At 39.2% G+C, this 20375-nt stretch overlaps 1 protein-coding gene and 1 non-coding gene across 4 annotated transcripts in view; one reads left to right on the top strand and one right to left on the bottom strand.

Moving 5' to 3' along the window:
- The first annotated feature begins 7753 nt into the window (after positions 1-7753).
- Positions 7754-7855, top strand: LOC122238918. Its single transcript, XR_006218064.1, has one exon. It is a non-coding gene; the product is annotated as a U6 spliceosomal RNA (small nuclear RNA).
- A 3548-nt stretch (positions 7856-11403) lies between these two features.
- Positions 11404-20375, bottom strand: part of PPIL4 (peptidylprolyl isomerase like 4) — a 38025-nt gene continuing 29053 nt past the window's right edge. For all 3 annotated transcript variants that reach the window (XM_042987298.1, XM_007086893.2, XM_042987299.1), the window contains exons 12-13: positions 18115-18262; positions 11404-12368 (exon numbers count right to left, since the gene is read on the bottom strand). In XM_042987298.1, the coding sequence (XP_042843232.1) occupies positions 12117-12368; positions 18115-18262 (400 nt within the window). In that variant the 3' untranslated portion in view covers positions 11404-12116. The remainder of the gene's footprint in view (positions 12369-18114; positions 18263-20375) is intronic.

Here is a 20375-nt window from a genome sequence, read left to right on the forward strand (position 1 = left end):
TAACTGAATCATTAATTAATATGTTCTCACACAGTATTTTGTTGTTTTGTTTTGAGCAAAATGATTTTAATTTCTGGGTCATCGTGAAGCTACCGGCTCGGGAAAACCAACAGCCTCAGAGCGCTCAAGGTTGAAATACAAGCGCCATCATCAAGGGCCTGGCCTTCCAAAGGTTGTCTAAGCTCTGAGGGATCTCAGACCTTCTTATCAACCAACGGTAAGAAGAGTACTGATCTGCCAGGGCACTCTCAGACTTGCTTTATTCTTTCTCCAACCTTGGCTGCTGAATTCATTGCCCTGTTGTTGAGTGCCTGGTTTGCTAACCCAGGGCTCAGGTGCTTCTGTGTTTGGTCCTGGAGACATTAGACAGCGAGATTGTCTCTATATAACCTAAATGCATTGGCATGCTGGGAAATCTCCCTAAAGTCGCTGCAGCCCATAGCTCCCGTGGGTGTGCGTTGACTGTGGGGCACCCAGCCTTTCTGACGTCTTTGGTTCTCTCACAAAAGCCCTGAGGGAGATTGAGATGGTCTACTCCTCTCCCCATTGCCAGAAAGAGAGACTATGAACCAAAAGGTGAGGTTTATGAGAACCAGGTGGAGGAACATAGGCTGAGGACAAAGAATGAGTGATGAGACATATGGTAAATTGAGGCACCTTCTCCTGGGCTAATGCTCACGGATTGTTTAAGTGGTCGCATTCGAACACTTGCAATGCTCTGTGTCTGAAAATTCAGGCCCTAAGGCTCAGCTTGGTTTTGTCTCAACAGCATCGTTGCTGGTCTCTGGCCACGCTTTTCTTGAACTTTGCAAACACCTCACCCCTCACAGAGGGTTGAATGGTGCTCCCCAAAAGCTAAGCTCAAGTCCTGACCTCCAATATCTGTGAATGTGACTTTATTTGAAACAGGGCCTTCGCAGATGTAGCCGAGGTGAGTTGTTATACCGGGTTAGGGTGGGCCCCAAATCCAAAGTCTTTATAAGAGAAAGGAGAGGGCGAGTTGGATGCAGAGACACAGGAGCCACGGGGAAGGCCGGATGTAGAGAAGCAGAGACTGGGGTGACGTAGCTGTGAGCCAGGGAACACCAGCAGAAGCTAGGAGGAGGCAAGGAAGGCTCCCTAGAGCCTTCAGAGGGAGCGCGGCCTTACCAACACCGTGGTTTTGGACTTCTGGCCTCCAGAACTGTGAGAACGCACTTCTGTTGTTTTAAGCCACCCAGCTGCTGGTAATGGCAGCTCTAGGAAACGGATATGCTCCTCGGTCCCCAAACCGCCTTCCTTCAGAGCTCTTGGCTGTGGCAACCATTTACTCAGCTAAGCACACGTCTCCATAATGGGCAGACGGGCAGGGGAGCCACAGGGCGAATCCTTGTGCCCGGGGGTTGGCTGGCTGGCCGAGGTCCACCTGTCCTCCCCCATACAGCATCTCCTGTGCCTGCACACCTAGGGCAGACCCGAAAACCGGCGGGCTCTACCGTGAGGCCCTTCACGTTATTTCCTGTAAGCATATGCCAGGGGGAAGGGCCACAGATGTGTGCCTTTGGGTTGTTCTCAGAGAATGAGTAGTAGATAATTATCAACAGAATAATGAAACAACACTTATGATAAAGTTAAAAATAATTCCTGCCATATGCTGAGACTGCAGAATTCGTGAGGCTGGTTTCCCACTCGATGTGAGGCACTCTCCTGCTCGCCAGATGTGCAAAGATGAATCAGACAAGGTGCCCGAGCTCAGGACGGCTCCGGGCATGCCACCAACGCAGCACGAGGTGAGCCCCCGTCAGCCGGGCGGTCTCCATGCCGACCCTGCACTATACCAAAGTTTTACTTAAGCCCATTCGGCCCTGACCCTCCTAAGGATATCGGAGTTACTTCCCATAATGCCAAATGAGTGGCTACATAGCAAGTATGGTGTGACTTAAAAAAAATGTTTATAGTTGGGATGCCCATTCCACATTCTAGTGCCACACCAAGCGGGTATCAGATGCGGGTTCTGGCTGATACCTCGCCTCCTCTGGGAGCCCACTCTGATGTGGATCTGGATGAGGGACTATGTGTTCAACAGATGTTGAATCGTAGGAATCTGGTGCCAACCCGTGTGGAGGATCCTATCCAGAGCTCCTAGAGTGACTTTCCTCCAAGACCCCAGTGCCACTGCCTTTCTCAGAAATAAGGTCTAATTTTCCACCGCCTGGCAAATCAAAGCCTAGCTTCTCAGTTTTACATTCAGTGCCCTCCCTTTCCTGGTTCCTCCTCCCTTTCCACACTCGCTCGGTACCCTTCAGGGGCCGTCTGCTTCAGTCACACCATCACATTGCTGTCCCCTCCCGGCTTGCCTCTGCTCTCAAGTTTTCTGCCTCGGAATCCCAAGCTCTCTCCGACAGACCAAACTGCCTTTGGAGGAAACAGAACAAAACTTTTCTCTTTTTCAGGAGCCAGAGGTCATCGTGGTCTTGTTCCCAGTTTGCAACAAAGCACAACTTGTCTCACTTTCCTTTTCATACAAGCTCTCTCGTATAAAATAGTCCCGTGTGTGTCTCGAGCTTCCTAGTGTCCTTGGAAAATAAATAATAGTGATACAGCCTTTTAACTGCACACGAAACGCCTCTGAAAAACCCTGCCCATCTGCCCATTTGATGCACAGGGCGTAGGAGAGGAGGCAAACACAAAATTAAACCTAGTGAGCAGTCCCGTGTGGGTAAGATAAGGTAAGAATGAAGACAGTTCCATTAGCAAGAATAACTGAGATAACTTGCTTTAAAAAAAAAAAAGACAATTTTGAAAATTAAGGGGATCTCCATATTCTATCACTTAACAACAGGAAGCACAAGCTTCTCTAAAATTTCCCAGCAAAACAATTTCATAGCAACAGCCACTGAAAGGTAAGACTTCTGTGATTTCGATTTTACTTATCTATTATTCATTCTTTGTGACTCAATCTAGATGGGTAAGAAATGTCAAACTTGAGATTAGAAATTTTTTATGATGAGTGGAAAACCTAGATATGAAATCTCTCTTTCAGTGACTAAAAAACAACCAATTTATTGAAAGGCACTTGTGAAAGTTTAAGCCTATTTAAAGTTTCTTTCTTTTGCTGTACCCACTTAAGGTGTCTTTACTTTTAACCTTTAATGGTTCTCATCAAAATCTTTGAAAATTCAATAGGTAAGACAGATCAGCCTGAAACTCGACAGCAAAGTTATAATGAGTGAGCAATTTTAGCCTCAAAATAACTTTTTTTCTTCCCGTTAATAAAAAACAACCTGACTACTATACAGCTTGCTCAATTTTTTTCCTCTGGTTTTGGCAAAAGCGGGTAGGACATCTAACTGGAGCCTGGTTTTGAGTTCACCTAAGACCTAGAGAAGCAAAACAGAAGAAACAGGAAACACAGTCACTTTACCCTAGATGTTAGTAGTAGTAACATAGGACCACGACTGCCCTGCATCTAGTCAAGGATACTCGATGGCCACTGTCAGGAGAGATCACCACTATTAAAACCACTTTCTGACTAACAGAACTCTTTGTTTCGGTACACACATCTCTGTTAGAACTATAGTTTTTCCACACCTGAAATATCAGCTTTTACAAGTAAGGACAGTTTTTCCTTGAAATGCCAGGTTCAGAAATTGGAACTGAACCTACCGAATTCAAGTTTTAGGTTCTAGGTTATTTCTTCTTATGATCCCTCTCATATTCAACCATTATTTTTCTCTTGGTCATTCATTCTTTCAGACGTTGTAGAATCTTCTGTATGGAAAACATTTAGTTTTCTATATTCAGGGTGATAGTTTCTTCTGTGAGGGCATTACAATTTTTTCTACTGATGGCTAAGAATTATGAACAATAGTGGAGAGACATCCAGTCTTAGCAGCTTGGTAGACTGGATACTCTGAATTATGACCACCTATACCATCCCCCCCCCCCCATCAGCCTTCTGTAAAACATCCACATGCCAGATAAATTGTAGCAGTCATACTCTAAATACACTGATAAGATTGGAAGAGGGATTTCCTCAAGACCTAAAAATGTATTAACAAGATGGTAAGCAAACCACCAGCCTTCATGTAGAGCTTGGGGAATAAAGGCCTCAGGCCACAGGGATGAGGGGTGCCAACAAGGACCAGGCTTTGGGCCCTAAGAGAGTTGGGAACCTGAGTCTAAGATTTTCACCTAAAGCCAAGGACTAGAAAGGCCCCCCATGGGAGAAAATCTAGGCTAGAAAAGAATATCTGCAGGCATCTTCCCAGCTCTGTAATGATGGGAGATAGGAATCAAGCTTAATATAGACTGTTTCCCCCAGTATCTTTTTCTACAAATATTATGGTCTGCACTATGCATGCACTTGGAAACTGTAAGCCCAGAATTCAAAGTGTCTCCAAGTGATGTGATTTGCCTGAAAGGCAAGTATAAATTCTCTTTGGAGAAAAGTATTCTCAATTCAGGTACCTTAGGAGTCCCAAATTATGTATTCCCAATTAAAAAAAAAAAATTGGAAACATACAAGGAAAGAAGCCACTATGCCCAAGAGGTAGCAGGAAAAAAAATGAAGATTCAAATTCTGAAGAAATTAAAATATTGGAATTTTCAAAAACACAATATAAAGTAACCATGTCGGGGCGCCTGGGTGACTCAGTCACTTAAGCGTCTGACTCTGGCTCAGGTCATGGTCTCAAGGTTCACAGGTTTGAGCCCCGCATCGGGCTCTGTGCTTACAGCTCAGACCCCAAGGCCTGCTTCAGTTCCTGTGTCTCTCCCTCTCTGTCTCTCTATCTCTCTCTCTCTCTCTCTCTCTCTCTCTCTCAAAAACAAATAACATTTAAAAAAAAATTAAAGTAACCATGCAAATAAAACAGAGTGGAAATAAATGATCAAAGAAATAAAGGGAATAAAAAATAACCATGTGAACTTGAAAAAGAATCAAACGGAGCTTGTAAAAATGAATCACTGAAATTAAAAATTCAGTGGATGGAAAAAAATTCAGTGGATGGGTTAAATAGCAGATTTGGCCTATATGAAGAAATAATGGGTGCCCTGGAATACATATCTGAAGAAATTATTCAGAACGTACCGTACGGAAAATATAAAAGTTAAGATACAAAGAACAGAATAAGGAGGTCTAAAAAAAACTGACTGAGGTGGCAAAAGAATAGAATGAACAGGGGAGAGGCAATAGAAAATGCCAGAGAAGTTTCCAGAATAGTGAAAAATATCTGAAGCCATCAGACATAATATACAGGACAAGGCATAATAACCGTGAGACAAATGATATACTAAGAAAGCTAAATACATCTGTACCTAGATATATCATAGTGAAACTCTATCACACCAAAGAAAAAACAAAACTCGTAAAAGCAGCCAGAGAACTTTCAAGAACTGCTGCTGGAGCAAGTGGATGTCCCTAAGAAAAAAAACCCAAAATCTCAACCTACATATTACTTCTTACTCAAAATTAACTCAAAATGGATCACAGACTTAAATGTAAGACTCTGAAACTTTTAGGAAAAAAAATAGGAGGAAAACCTCAGGATCTTGGGCTAGAAAAAGAATCATACTCTTGACACCAAAAGCATAGTCCATTAAAGAAAAAATTGATGCACTAAACTTAAATAAAATTAAAATCTTCTGCTCTGCAAAGACCCTGTAAGAGGATGAAGAGACAAGCACATAAGCTACACACTGGGACATTATTTGCAAACAATATATCCAAAAAGAACTAACATCTAGACTATACAAAGGACTCTCGGGGAACCTGGGTGGCTCAGTTGGTTAAGTTACCAACTCTTGGATATCAGCGGTCATGATCTCAGGGTTGTGAGATCAAGCCTCATGTCAGACTCTGCAATGAGCATGGAGCCTGCTTAAGATTCTCTCTCTCCCTCTCCCTCTGCCCTTCCTCCCCTGCTCATGTTCTTGTTCTCTGTCTCTCTTTACATATATATAAAGAACTCTCAAAACTCAAAAGTAAAAAAAAAAAAAAAAAAGGGAAATCCAATTAGAAATAGGCAAAGAACATGAAGAGATATTTTACCAGGATATTAAGATAGAAAAACGAGTACATGAAAAGATATCCAACATCATTAGCAATCAGGGTAACAGAATTAAACCCACAATCAGATATCACTATACATCTATCAGAAGGCGAAAATTGGGGCACCTGGGTCGTTCAGTTGGTTGAGCATCTGGCTCTTGATTTGGGCTCAGGTCCTGATCTCAGGGTCGTGGGATCGAGCACCGTGTCAAGCACCATGCTGAGTGTGAAGCCTGCTTGAGATTCTTTCTCTGTTTCCCTCTGCCCCTTGTCCACTCGTGTACTCGCACGTGCTCACTCTCTCTCTAAAATAAAAAAAAAATTTTAATAAAATAATCTGACTACATGTTGTTTCAAAGACACACTAAAACATAAGGTGTAAGATAAAATCAAAAGGATAATAAAAACTCTACCATATATTACAAACAACTTCAAGTCAATAAATTGAAAACTTCAAAGAAAATGAATTCCTAGAGCAATGTAGTAACAAAAAAAAGCACTTGCAAGAAACCGAAAGGCTAGTAATTCCATAATCATTGAACTCTCAATCAGTAGTGAAGGACTTTTTCCACAAAGGAAATACAAAGTTCAGATAACATCATAGGCAAGCTCTACCCAATTTTCAAGGAATGGATAATTTCAATCTTTTTCTTCTCTTTGAAGAGAATAAGAAAAGAAAGAGAGAACACTCACTAATTTATTCCATAAGCTGGACGTGAAAGTCAGACAAGAGCAATACAAAAAAAGAAAATTAGAGGCCAACTTCATCACTATACTAGAAATTTTATTTTTTTTAAGTTTTTATTTATTTATTTTGAGAGAGAGACAGAAAGAGAGAGCAGGAGGGTAGACAGAGGGGGAGAGAGAGAGAATCCCAAGCAGGCTCCACACTGTTAGCGTGAGCCCACTGCTGGGCTTGAACTCATGAAGCATGAGATCATGACCTGAACCAAAATCAAGAGACTGACACTCAACTGACTGAGCCTCCTGGGCCCCGCTGTACTAGAAATTTTAGCCAGCAAACACTAAAAGAACATCACTACTACAAATAAGTATACAGTAGGGGTGCCTTGGGGGCTCAGTCGGTTGGGCAGCCGACTTCAGCTCAGGTCATGATCTCACGGTCTGTGGGTTGGAGCCCCATGTCGGGCTCTGTGCTGGTAGCAGAGCCTGGAGCCCGCTTCTGATTCTTTGTCTCCCTCTCTCTCTGCCCCTCCCCTGCTTGCTCTCTCTCTCTCTCTCCCTCTCTCAAATAATAAACATAAAAAAAAATTTTTTTTAAATATAAGTATACAGTAAAACCTTGGTTTGCAAGCATAATTCATTCTGGAAACATGCTTATAATCCCACTTGTTTATCAAAGAGAATTCAAGAACCGTTGGTTCAGTTGTGATCACGTGACATTAGGCATCACATACTGCTGGTATTGCAAGACATCGCTCGTTTATCAAGTTAGAATTAAAAATGTTTGCTCGTCTTGCAGAACACTCGCTGAACAAATTACTTGCAATCCAAGGTTTTCCGGTATACGTATTTTTAAAAATAATTTTAAAAATAGGAACGGGGAAAGAAAATACAATGTATTTGCAGGTAACATTATTGTCTACATTAAAGACCAAAAACAAAACAAAACAAAACAAAAAAACCCTGGAGATAAGTTTTAAATATATGGCTTTAGTAAAATGACTGGATAGAAGGGCAGTAATCTAAAATATAACTTGTGTGCTCACTTCAGAAGCACATATACTGGAATTAGAACTATAAAGAGATTAGCACGTCCCCTGCACAAGGGTGACATGAAAATGAGCAGCATTCCATATTTTCCTTTTTGTACTGTTTCTGTAAGCCTGAAATTATATCAAAATTAAAAGTTGAAAGGTACGTGTGACCTCTTAGGTCAGGAAACAAATTTATAAAAGAATAGAATCTTATAAAATATATGGAAACTAGGAGTAAATCTAACAAAAGGAGTGCAAAAGCTTTGTAAGGAAAATTCTAAGAGGTTCAAGAACTAACTGGAGAGATAAGCTATTTTATGAATAGGAAAATTCAATATTATGATTGCTGTTTTTTTTCCACCAAAGTTTCTATTGTTTGAATGCAAATGCAATTAAAATCCTAAAAGAATTCTTTGGGAAACCAGGCAAATTGATTCCAAAATTGCACAAAACAAAGGGCAGAGGCATTTTTAATAAAACAGGTCGGGGGGGGGAGGGCTTGCTTAAATACTTTCTATTGCCATAGAAATGTCGATGTGTGGTATTGGTGGAGGGATAAACAGTAAACCAATGGAAGAGAGAGCCCATGAAACAAAATCCACACATATATGGAAACTTACCTGATAGAAGATCAACAGGGAATATACATGATCTATTCACTAATGTTTTGGACAATTGGCTACATCCATATGTTAAAAAAAAAGATTTTTTTTGCTATATCACACCATACACATACACACATACAAGGTGGATTAAAGATTTAATATAAAAAACAAAGCTTTATTTACAACTTTTAGAATATAGGAGAATATCTTTATTAAGGACTTCTTGAACAAAATATAAAAAACACGAAACACACAGAGAAAGGCTAATAAATTTGACATTCAACCTAAAGATTTCTGCCCAAAATATATAACCTAATTCTAATCAAACATTTAGACATAACTTCTAGCTTACGGGAAATAGAGAAGAGTTAGAAGACACAATGAAGATACCATCAACTTCCAGAATCTGAAACACTCTAAGAAATATTCTGGCCTGAACTCTTCAAAAAGTCAATGTCATTTGAGGTGGGAAGGATGGATAAGAAACTCTTCTAGATTAAGAGAATAAAGTGACAAGAACAAGATGTGATGCATGAATGTTGAGTCTGGGATTAAAAACAAATCAATACCTAAAAATGACGTTCTTGAGATATTCAGGGAAATTCAAATGTAGACTATATATTATTTATTCTGGGATTATTGTTACTTTTCTTTTCTCTGTACGCAACATGAGACTCCAACTCATGACCTCAAAATCAAGAGTCTCATGCTCTATAGACTGGGCCAGTCAAGTGCACTTATTGTTAATTTTCTTAAATGTGATAATAATATCGTGGTTATATAGGACACTTGCTTTTTAAGAAATGCATGGTGAAATACTGAAAGGTTAAAGTTCATCATGTTTTCAATTTACTTTCAAATTGGATCAACAAGTTGTTATTAATTGTTAAATCTGGATGGAAGGCTTATAGATGTTCATTGTTTTCGTGTTTATATGAAAAAAATTTTTAAATCTTTTAAATATTTTTGAGAGATAGTGTGCTAGTGGGGGAGGGGTATATATAGAGAGAGAGACAGAGGATCCAAAGCAGGCTCTGTGCTGACAGCAGAGATCCTGATGCGGGGCCTGAACTCACAAACCACGAGATCATGACCCGAGCCAAAGTCGGACGCTTAACCGACTGAGCCACCCAGGCACTCCTGAAATTTTTTATATTACGAAGTTGAGGGGACATTTACAACTTGTGCTCTTCCAAGCACATCAATACAAAGGTGAGAAAATACACCACAAACTGAGAAAAAATGTTTACAACATCAAATAGTAAAAATGGATTAGTATCCGTAAGAAAAACTCCTCAAAGAAATCTGTAATAAAAAGACAACTTCACATAAAATGGGCAAAAGACATGTGAAACTTTTCACAGAAAGCAATCAAGAATGACTATAATACATATGAAAAAGATACTCAACCTTGTCAGCATTTAGGAAATGCAAATTTAAACACTGAGATTTCTACTCTGGCCAGAAAGCAGTGACAGGAGCAGAATTTACCTTCCCCATGTTAAACAACTAAAAGCCTGTACAGAAAATATACTACAAAGTTTTTCAGACACTGGACAACAGCCAGTGCAAGACAGTGACTCTTGAGAGAAGAACAAGGCAAGTCCAATCATTGTCTGAGGTTACCGCACAGTGTCCACACTATAGCGTGGTGATAGGGAATCTCCATGGGCAGAGAACGCAGGAGAGCCAAGATAAAGTTTGTAGGGCAGAGAATTGGAAAGAGGGGAAACTACAAAGGGAGAGTTCCAGATCTACAGAGGGTTTGCCTGAGTCTTCAGCTGAATACTAATCAGTGTATGCACATGAGGAAACTACCCAAAGGTGGGAAAGAGCCACCAGAAAAGAACAGGCAGCACAATTTGGGAGTTCATATAGGGCTCAAAATAGTTCTTGTTCCCATAGCCAGAGAGGGGAAATCTCATAAAAGACAAAGCATAGTGGAGAGTATTCAGAAGGGTTTACTCCCGTGGTGAGCCAAATTAGCCCCAGCGCCTCATTAAGCTTAAAAGCAAGCTATGAAAGGATCAGACTGTTTCCAAGTAACTTCATTATGTTCCAGAAAAAGCTCAACATATTTAAAGGAATACAAAAACTCTAGTGCACAACAACGTAAAATCCAAAAATTACCAGGGATACAAAGTAAATTACAACTCAATAATGGGTGGGGGAAAAAAATCAATCAATAGAAACAGACCAGAAATGATACAGATGATAGAATGGCCAAGTACATTAGAACAGCTATTATTAATGTACTCTGGGTGTTTAAAAAAAAAAAAAAAAGGGGGGGAGGAAAGCATAAGCATGTTAAGGAGAGGCATGGGGGATATAAAAAAGACACAAACGGAACTTCTAAAATTAAAAATAATGTCTGAGGTGAACACTACACTGGGTGGGATTGAGAGAAGATTACATACTTCAGGCGAAAAGATTAATGAATGTGAGGACATAACAATGGAAACTATTCAATACGGAACAGAGAAGAAGACTTAACCCAAATGGAGCATCAGTGTAACGTGCGACAACTTCAAACAGCCTAACATACAAGTAATCGGGAGTCTTAGGAGAGGGCTGAGAGGAGGGAAAACAGCAAAAAGTAACTGAATAAATAATAGCCCCAAATTTTCCAAACCTGGTGAAAACCATAAACCCACAGGTAAACAGCCCAAGCAGAAGAATGATGAAAAAACTACACCAAGCACATCATAATCAAATTTCTTAACAGCAGTGAGAAAACCTTAAAAGCAGCCAGAGGAAGAGAACAAGTTACATATATGAGAACAAATATAAGAATAATAGCAGTCTTCTTGCTGGAAAGCACAAGAAGATACCACTAAGCGTCCACTAAATTGACAAAATTGAAAAGTGGGAAACTAAGAAGTGCTGGAGAGAATGCGAAACAAAGGTAAGTCACATAACGCGTGTCGGGGTGTAAGCTGGTTCGGCCACTGTAGAATATAGCTTGGCATTATCTTGCAAAGACGAGGATTTCCATACTGCGTGAGCAAGCGATATCTCTCCTATATACAGAATGGTCACAGCGGCATTGTTTGCAATAGCAAAAACAAAAACACACAAACCAACCCCAAATGTCCACTAACAGAAGAATGGGTAAATTATGGTCTATTGATACAACACTATAAAGCAATAAAAATGAATGACTCTCAAAATATACTAAGCTGAAAAAAGCAAGTCACAGAAGTAAACATACATTATGCTATTTATATAAAATTCAAAAACATACAAAACTTAACATTTTATTTGCGAATACATCCATATGTTGTAAAACTATAACAAGCGGGAGAAGGACAAATAGAAAATTCAGAATAATCATCACTTGAGGAGAGAACACACAGAGGGTTTCTAAAATGCAGGTGATACTCTATTTCTTGAGCTGGCTCATGGGTACACAAATATTTACTATTCTTTATACCTTATATATACACATCTGTGGATTTCTGTAGGTATGAAATACTTCATTTAAAAAAGAGAAGAGTGGAAAATGTGAAAGACTTGAAAAATGAAGACCACTATTTATGTATAACAATAAAATTAGTGTACAAAAGTATACAAAGAAAATGTTCAACTTTTTATTGTCTTTCTGTGCCCTATACAATCAGTATTAATCGAAAAGGGCCATAACCCTAGTGTGAAAAAAAAATAAGCAGAGTCTCTGATGCTTTGACACAATATCTGAGTACCTGGTGCTCCAAGTTAGACAACAGTAAATACATTAGCCACCCATGTCTGATTCTCTGTCTTTCATCTGTACTTGGATTTTTCTTTATCTTTGGATTTCCTGGGACTCCTGCTTCGGTCTCTCTTTTTACTCCGTTCTCTTTCATAGGGGTCTGTTTGGTATTTGGCTTTGTGACTGTTACTGTAGTGGCCGTCCCTTTCTCGAGATCGGCTACGACTTCGGTTTTGAGGTCGGTCTCTCTTTTCACTCTTTTGTTTCTCCCAACAGCTTTCTTCTTCTTCATAGTGACCAAACCCCATTTCCCTGTAGATATCCTGTCAAAGGAATGGAGAGACAGTTATAGGTGAATGAGTAGAAGGATCATCTTGTAGTCACTGTCAATTAATAAAACTCAGCGAGGAGCTATACCAGCTCAGACTGGAACACTACCACTAATGCCCAGAATCTTGTAAATCAGAAAGCAAAAATAATTCACAAAGAGACTTAACCATTTTTCTTATCGATCTCATTGCTTTGTATCTACTATTTCAGCTGAACTAAAGGATCAGATCCAAAACCAAGAATTGAAATCATCCAGCTGAAAACAGAACAAGTCTTTAGAGAAAATCGTGACACCAAGAACTCTGGTTGTGGCTGCTCACCTTTCTACCTCTCCCTTCTTCACTCCCAAGTGATCGGCAATGGAATTACTAAAATTCCCCTAAAAGCCCAACTTTTACCCCTAAAAGAAGAGATAGCCAGGAGAGGTTTTAGACAAGTCAGTCAGTCCAAAAGGAAAACAGATACTGCATACTTTGGTCTCATTATTTTTCAAGTGTTTATTTTATAACAGCTCCTCTCCAAATCTTCAAATAAATTTTCCTTGTTTACACTACACTGATGTATGTTTTTATTAAAAATCATTTATTTACATATATCCTTAAAATGAGCTAAGAAACAATGGAAAATTCCACTGCCCTTAAGACAGACAATAGAGTAGGTACATTAAATTCCATTCTTAGTAATTAACAGTAGTAATTTCCACACACAGAAGAGGGTTACTTAAAACAATTCTCTTTCTGCTTGTGTTCTACCCCTAATTAAAGTGAGTATCTCAGCAAGTAGCTGAAATCTAAAGAGACCAGAGCCGATGCTCTTTCAAGAGATAAGTTCATAAAATCCAACTTCCTTAACAGATTTCTCTCAGAGGAAAGGCAAAATCCTAAGGATTGAGCTCCCAAGGGTTCCAACTCTGTCACCACAGACATTATAGTAAAGATAAATATCAAGGTTTAAAATCTAGAGTGATGAATACCCATGGTTAAGGACTGGGTTGTAAGCAAAGATTCATAATTATTGCATACACTGTCCAGATACTGTACATGACACCCGGCATGGAGATTGTCATATGTGAAAACAGATCTAACATGATTGTTATAATCAGTGTTTGTGGAATACAACATTATAAACTGATTCATAATTTCCCACACAATCCCAATAGGTCTTGTCATTCTAAAAGAGTCCCCAAGGTAGAATGACTATGTGGTTTAACCCTTTACCAACTGTTTTCTAGCAAAACATGACAGCCCCAGATCAAAGAATTTTTTGGTGCTTCCTGTAACATACACAAAATGTAAATACCTATGTACTATTCTGTCTGTACACTTAATTCTTGTATTGGCTGAGACAACCAACTTTTAAGATGGAGAGATCGCTTAGCTGATGCGTAACTCTTTAAAGTCCTCAGCAATTATACAAATAGGCAATTAAATGCTTTGAGTGTTTAAAATTACAGAGAAAGAGATAAAAGACTACACAGTACTTAATTTTTTGAAAAAATTGAGGAAGCTGAAAATGTGAAATGGGCAGAAGCCTTAAAACCTCTCCTACTTGGATGGAGTATTTTCAAAGCTACACAAGCTTTGAAGTCAGGCAGCTCTCGGTTCAAATGGTCTCTGCCATTTAGGAGATGTGTCAAACAAATAATCTTGAGGTTAGATTTATCAGGGGAGGTTTCATAGAGAAGTTAGGACTGGAGATGAACCTCAAAGAGTGAGTGGGTTTGGCTGTGGATTGGCTGCAGGAAGGCTAATGCACAGAGTGGAAGTGAAAACCAAAGAGCAAGGAAGAAATCAGCACTGTGTGCATAAAAGAGAAACTTCAGGTGGCTGGGTGAAGTCATATTAGAACAGATCCTTTAAGTATGTATGTGCTAGCACAGTGCTAAGTGCTTTGGGGGCACAATATTACCCTCATTCTAGAAATAAAGAAATTGAGACTCAAGAGATCTATACAGGTTGGAGATTATTATTCAATTGAGCAGTAACTTGACATATAAAATTGAAAAGGGGGTGGTACAGAATAATGAAAAAAAACCTCATACCTGACTGAATCAAAATAATGTTAAAGTTCTAGCTCTCTGATTAAACTCAAAAGGTTCACAGGCCTGTGGGGTCAGGAACTTTATATCTAAAGTGAGAGAAATTAATTCGATGAGCTCTAAGTCTTTCCAGTACAGACTATAAAAAATTATATCATTTTATGGGTGCCTGGGTGGCTCAATCAGTTAAGCGCCCAACTTTGGCTCAGGTCATGATTTCATGGTTCCTGAGTTCGAGCCCTGCATCGGGCTCTCTGCTGTCAGTGCAGAGCCTGCTTTGGATCCTCTGCCCCCTGTCTCTCTTCCCCTCCCCTGCTCTCTCTCTCCAAAAATACATAAACATTGAAAAAAAAAATCTTAAGAAAACATTCTATCAATTTATACACTTAAGACATAAGGCAAAATGATTAAACTAGCATGTGGCTAAAAAGGAAAGAAAAAACACCATTAAAAAGTCCTATTTATTTATTTTTTTAAGTGGCCAATTTAAACCTTAACCTATCCAATGATTTCATGTAAAGCAGTCCAAAAAAAATCTAAACTAAGAGCCATGCTTGCTCAGGTCTTTAGGACTCAATCAAAGGTTTAGTTAAATCTAAATCACTAAAATAATACTAAATGATTAAAATGACAGTAAAAATAGAGTCCCAAATTATAAGAATAATAAACACCTTAAAAGCCACAGAGGACTGACAGCCAGAATGAATACTTCTCAGCAAGGCAAAACCCACAGCCGACAACTCACTTCCTGGAACCCCAGTAAAGCCCAAACCTCAACAACATAGTAACCACCTTTGGAATAAAGACGTGAGGTGAAAAAATTAAACAGAGAAGTTTTCGAATTCAGTAGTAAGTCTGTCACTCAACAAAAAACAAAGAACTTCAAGAAATAAGTTAAAACATTCTTAGGGAACTAGGCTTACCAAGCAAAATACCAATAAATAGGAAAATCTGAGCTATACCTGAAAATAATCTAGCACTGAAAATCCCCTTTAGTGATTATATTTTTGAGACTGAACTCAAAAGGGTAAAGATCAGAATAATACAAAAAAAATCTGGCCCACTAAGATCTTAAATACAGATGCTATTACCTGGAAAAAAAAATAAGAGAAAATTAGTATAAGAAAAAATAAGAGAAAATTTGATTAGTATACTAAATCAAAGTACAACATCAGGGGTGCCTGGGTGGCTCAGTCATTTAAGTGTCTGACCCTTGATTTCAGCTCGCGTCATGGTCTCACATTCGTGAGATAAAGCCCTGTGTTGTGCTCTGCACTGACAGTGTGGAGTCTGTTCTCTTCCCCCCTTTCTCTGCCCCTCCCACGCTCTCTGTCTCTAAATAAATAAATACACTTAAAAAAAAAATAACCAAGTACAAAATACAAAAACATTTGCTTTAATATACTTTGAGGGGAGAAATAAAGTTAGGAGATTATTATTTAGAATTTAACAATTTTATTTTTTTAACTTTTTTTTTTTAACGTTTATTTATTTTTGAGACAGAGAGAGACAGAGCATGAATGGGGGAGGGTCAGAGAGAGGAAGACACAGAATCTGAAACAGTCTCCAGGCTCTGAGCTGTCAGCACAGAGCCCAACGCGGGGCTCGAACTCACGGACCGTGAGATCATGACCTGAGCCGAAGTCGGACGCTCAACCGACCGAGCCACCCAGGCACCCCGAATTTAACAATTTTATAATTACCAATGGACTTAAAATTATTTGAAAGATACTAACAACATTCCCCCCAAAAGTACTTGATGCCTTTTACTCCTTGCCAAAAAACAAAAGTATTTGCTATTATAAAGTTTTAAGTAATCAAAGGGAAGATAAAAACGATTTGCAAGAAGAGGAGGGAATCACAGACTTAATTAAAATGTGGCCAGCTTTTGGATTTTTTGGACCTCTGATGATTTCAAATACACCGAAGTATACCTCAGGCCTGATTTCACTGATTCCAGATTCCATGTACAGGTGCAAGATGAGAAACTGCAGCTAAAAGGAACACATGGTGAGTGTGGTGGTAGGAGGGAGCAGGGGTAGAGACCGAGGGGTTTTAGTGGCAAATCTGCTAAATATTCACAGAGACGGGACGCAGCCACCATTTTAAAAGATTGGGGTGGTCTTAGGCTAAACTGATAGAGTAGAGACATTAGTAAGAAGAGGCAGATGTTCCATTAGGTCACACTGGATTATTATACTAGGGGACAAACTATATTAGCATAGCGATAGAATTTAGGAGAGGAAACGGCCAGGAATATATTCCAGATAAGAGCAGCAGCAGAGTGGTTAGGAGTACACGTCCAGATTTACACTGCGCTTCTCTTACTTATCAGTGGTACAAAACCAGGCAAGCCGCTTAACCTCTCCAGTTTTCACTTTCTCTGCTGTGAGATGGGGAAAATCGCATCCACCGCACACCGGAAGCACACAAGATGTTAGCTATTATGGATTCATGTGCCTATTATTTGGAGGATTGAGTAACTGAGTGAAGGTGTAACTTGAAAAATGAGGGCAGGTCATGAATGATGGCCATCTTTAAACAGCAGAAAGGCTATGGAAAAAGATACACAAGATAATAGCAAGAAGTAGGAACATATGCTATCTAGAATACAGGAAACTAAGAATATATGTAAAATATGTGTCTGCTGAAATTTTTAAAAAATGAAGAACAACCCATGAAGCACATTAAATGGTTACCTTGGGGGCAGAAGGGGACAGGGGACAGGGGAGGGGACAGGTTCTCCGTTTGTACCACTTTATAGATTTTACTTTGGAACCATACAAGTGATTTTTAAAACTAAAAAACAAACAAAAAAAATTTAAGCAATCCCTAAACGTCGAAAAGAAACAAACTGAAATATCAATCTAGTTAATGGCCTTACCACAGAAACTATTCCAAGTGATTTAAAACACACTAATTTGACTGTAACAGTAAAAGTAATAATACCCAGTGTAGAAAATGTGTGCACCCATGTTCTCCTTCCCTTAATCTCAACAACATACCTATAAGGTAAATATAATCTCAATTTCACAGAGGAGGAAACTGTAGCTCAGAAAGCTCACTAACTTGTGGAGGCCACATCAACGAACAGCCGTGCCGAGAAATGTACACCTAGTTTTTCCGAAGCCAATCCCTTCCTTTGCCAACCATACACATCTCTCCTCTGCATTTCTGCTTGACCTTCTTACCATCTTGAATTTTCTCCCTTCTCACCTTTGCCTACTAAACTCTCTGCATCAACCAGGGCCTGGCTGAGAAGTCCTCACGTGGCTAATTATGAGTGCTGTTTTTATTTCAGATACACAATACAGAAACGCATAAATGTTCCACGGGCCTGAAAACCTCAACAGCTATCGGTACTATACGTAACACTTGGTAATACATGAAAATGATAAATGAGCACTTTTTCAGCATAACCACACTGATGGGAATTAGTGTCCACATGTATGGAAATCACACTTGTTTTGCAATATGGAACTAAATGATATACTAAGCTACTTTGAAAACAATCTTTTATCATTTGTGATATATGTTCTTGACAATTAAAGTTCATTAACCCCAATGAAACCACTGGGGTTAGAACATATGCACCCTGTCCAGATCTATATGCTTAGTCCCTAACTTACGTCGCTAAGATGTAATGTACAGAGGGATAAAATGGTTACCCCCCTGCAGCTAAGGCCGGACACTCGAAGTACCTGATTAGTATTTTTGATCGGCATATAGTCCTCATCTTCTTTTTCTTCAGAGCAGTGACGAGTTTTCTTCTTGTGTTTCTTACTTGTGTGGGAGTGACTTGATTTCGGATCCTCTGCTTGCTCATCTAGTACAAGATCGTATTTCGCACTGCAGCAGCTAGTTAAGGACAGATGTGAGAACTGACGCTGATAATACATCAAAACATAAGAATCTGGTAAACAAAGGAGGCCATGAGGCTAAAGGTAACTTTTTAAAGCAAAAAGCAGCTCACAAGCATAGAGTTTATTTCTAATACAAAACTAACTCCTATTTTCTTTCACTACATAGTCAGGGAAAATGGAAAGAACCCTGACCTTAAATAAGCAATTAACAATCGGCAAGTAGGTGGGCAAAAAACACGTGTCCACAAATAAAATAGAAGTAGCAAAAAATAAGGAAACCTATTTGTCAATAATGAAAAAACTTAGAGAAGGAGGCACATGTTTCATTGGAAAAAAAAGAAGGTATTACAAACCCCAATGGCAGAGGAGCTACATAAGACAAAAGGTACATTCAGGAGACTCTTCCTTTGAAGTACTAATTAGTTCAACCCTATAGGAGGAAATTTAGCAATGCAGAGCAACAACTACCATATTTTATTTTATTTTATTATTATTTAATGTCTATTTATTTTAGAGAGAGAGAAAGGGTATGACCAGGGGAGGGGCAGAGAGAGAGGGAGACACAGAATCTGAAGCAGGCTCCAGGCTCTGAGCGCTCAGCACAGAGCCCGATGCGGGGCTCAAACCCACAAACTGTGAGATCATGACTGGAGCTTAACCGGATGCTTCACCGACTGAACCACGCTGGCACCCACAACTACCGTATTTAAATTACAGTAAGAATTTATAAAAAATTAAAATAACTTAAATGAACAAAGACATATATAATGATTATTTTTAATAACAAACGGACAGCAACATAAAGCACAGTAATGAAGATAGTCTTCAATATATTGTAGAACTTCAACATGATGGATTATTGCAAAGAAAGATACTAGCAATGATAAATGAATGCAATGAAAAAACCTGGAAAGGTGTTTATGAAAAATTAAAAGTGAAAAGAGATTGAAATACTGTCTATACCATATGGTAATCGTTAACTTTACAAAGCATAAAAGATGAAGACTTGAAAGGAACGAGAAAAAGCATCATTTTTCTAGGTGGTAAACTGCGAGTGAATCTTTTTTCTTTTTTTTAGTTGAAGTGTGGTTGACATACAATATTGTATTAGTTTCGGGGGTACAACATGGTGATTCAATATTTATATACATGAATGAATCTTGTTTTAATTTCACATAAACATGTTATAAAAATTATGATAATGTATTTTAATACAGGGGTAAGTATTTTTTTCTAATGTACTATTACATCTTAGAATAAGAGAAAATGTAAAACTATTACAACCTCTATTGAAAATAACCTCAAATTCTAATAGAATTTGAAGAAGGCTAACAAGTGTCAGAATAGTGGTTTAAAAAAAAAAAACTCTTCTGAAGAAGGCCCGCATGCAGAGCAATTTTAGTGGCAGGTGGGACTAGAGTAAATCGCAGACACACTTCCCTCAGGACTCGAGTTCCAGTCTGCCCTCACGCTGCCGCAGCTCTGCGCTTTCCTCAGGGACGTCTCACTTCTACAGAAGATGGAACAGGAAAACGCTGCACCCTCTGGGTTTCACAAGATGGCTGCGATGGCTAATCAGCCTGCACCATCCACTACGTCACTCCATCATCTCTAACTTCTTTGCTCCCTTATAGTAGGTCACAGTTTCCAGAGTAGCTTCTGGAGCCTCTCTTTTTTCAGGTACAAATTTGGTAGCCCTTGCCCAACATTTCACCTTACTGTGTTGCTTTACACATGCCGCTCCCTCTGTCCAAAATGCTTTAAGCAGCGGTTTTCAAACTGCTGACTGTAACCTGTCAATGGGGAGCAAAATCCACTTAGTGGGTCACGGCCAGCACTTTGTAATAACGTAGAACAGAAAAGAGTATACGGAGCCTCGGAAAAATACCAGTGCGTTTGTTTCAATTATGTGTGCGCGTGAATGGCTATCCTTGGATTGTGGTGGGTCCAGATATAAACCGTATTTCTGAAATGATGGATCAAGTTAGAGAAAACAGCATCCCACCTCAGCCCTCCTCTCCTCATATTCAAGTTGCAGCTTTTGTCATTTCTCTTAGTGTTACCCGAGGGTGTTCCCTGACTCCTTGCCTCTGCAAGCC

Source organism: Panthera tigris, chromosome B2, assembly GCF_018350195.1.
Source record: "Panthera tigris isolate Pti1 chromosome B2, P.tigris_Pti1_mat1.1, whole genome shotgun sequence".
Classification (NCBI taxonomy): domain Eukaryota; kingdom Metazoa; phylum Chordata; class Mammalia; order Carnivora; family Felidae; genus Panthera; species Panthera tigris.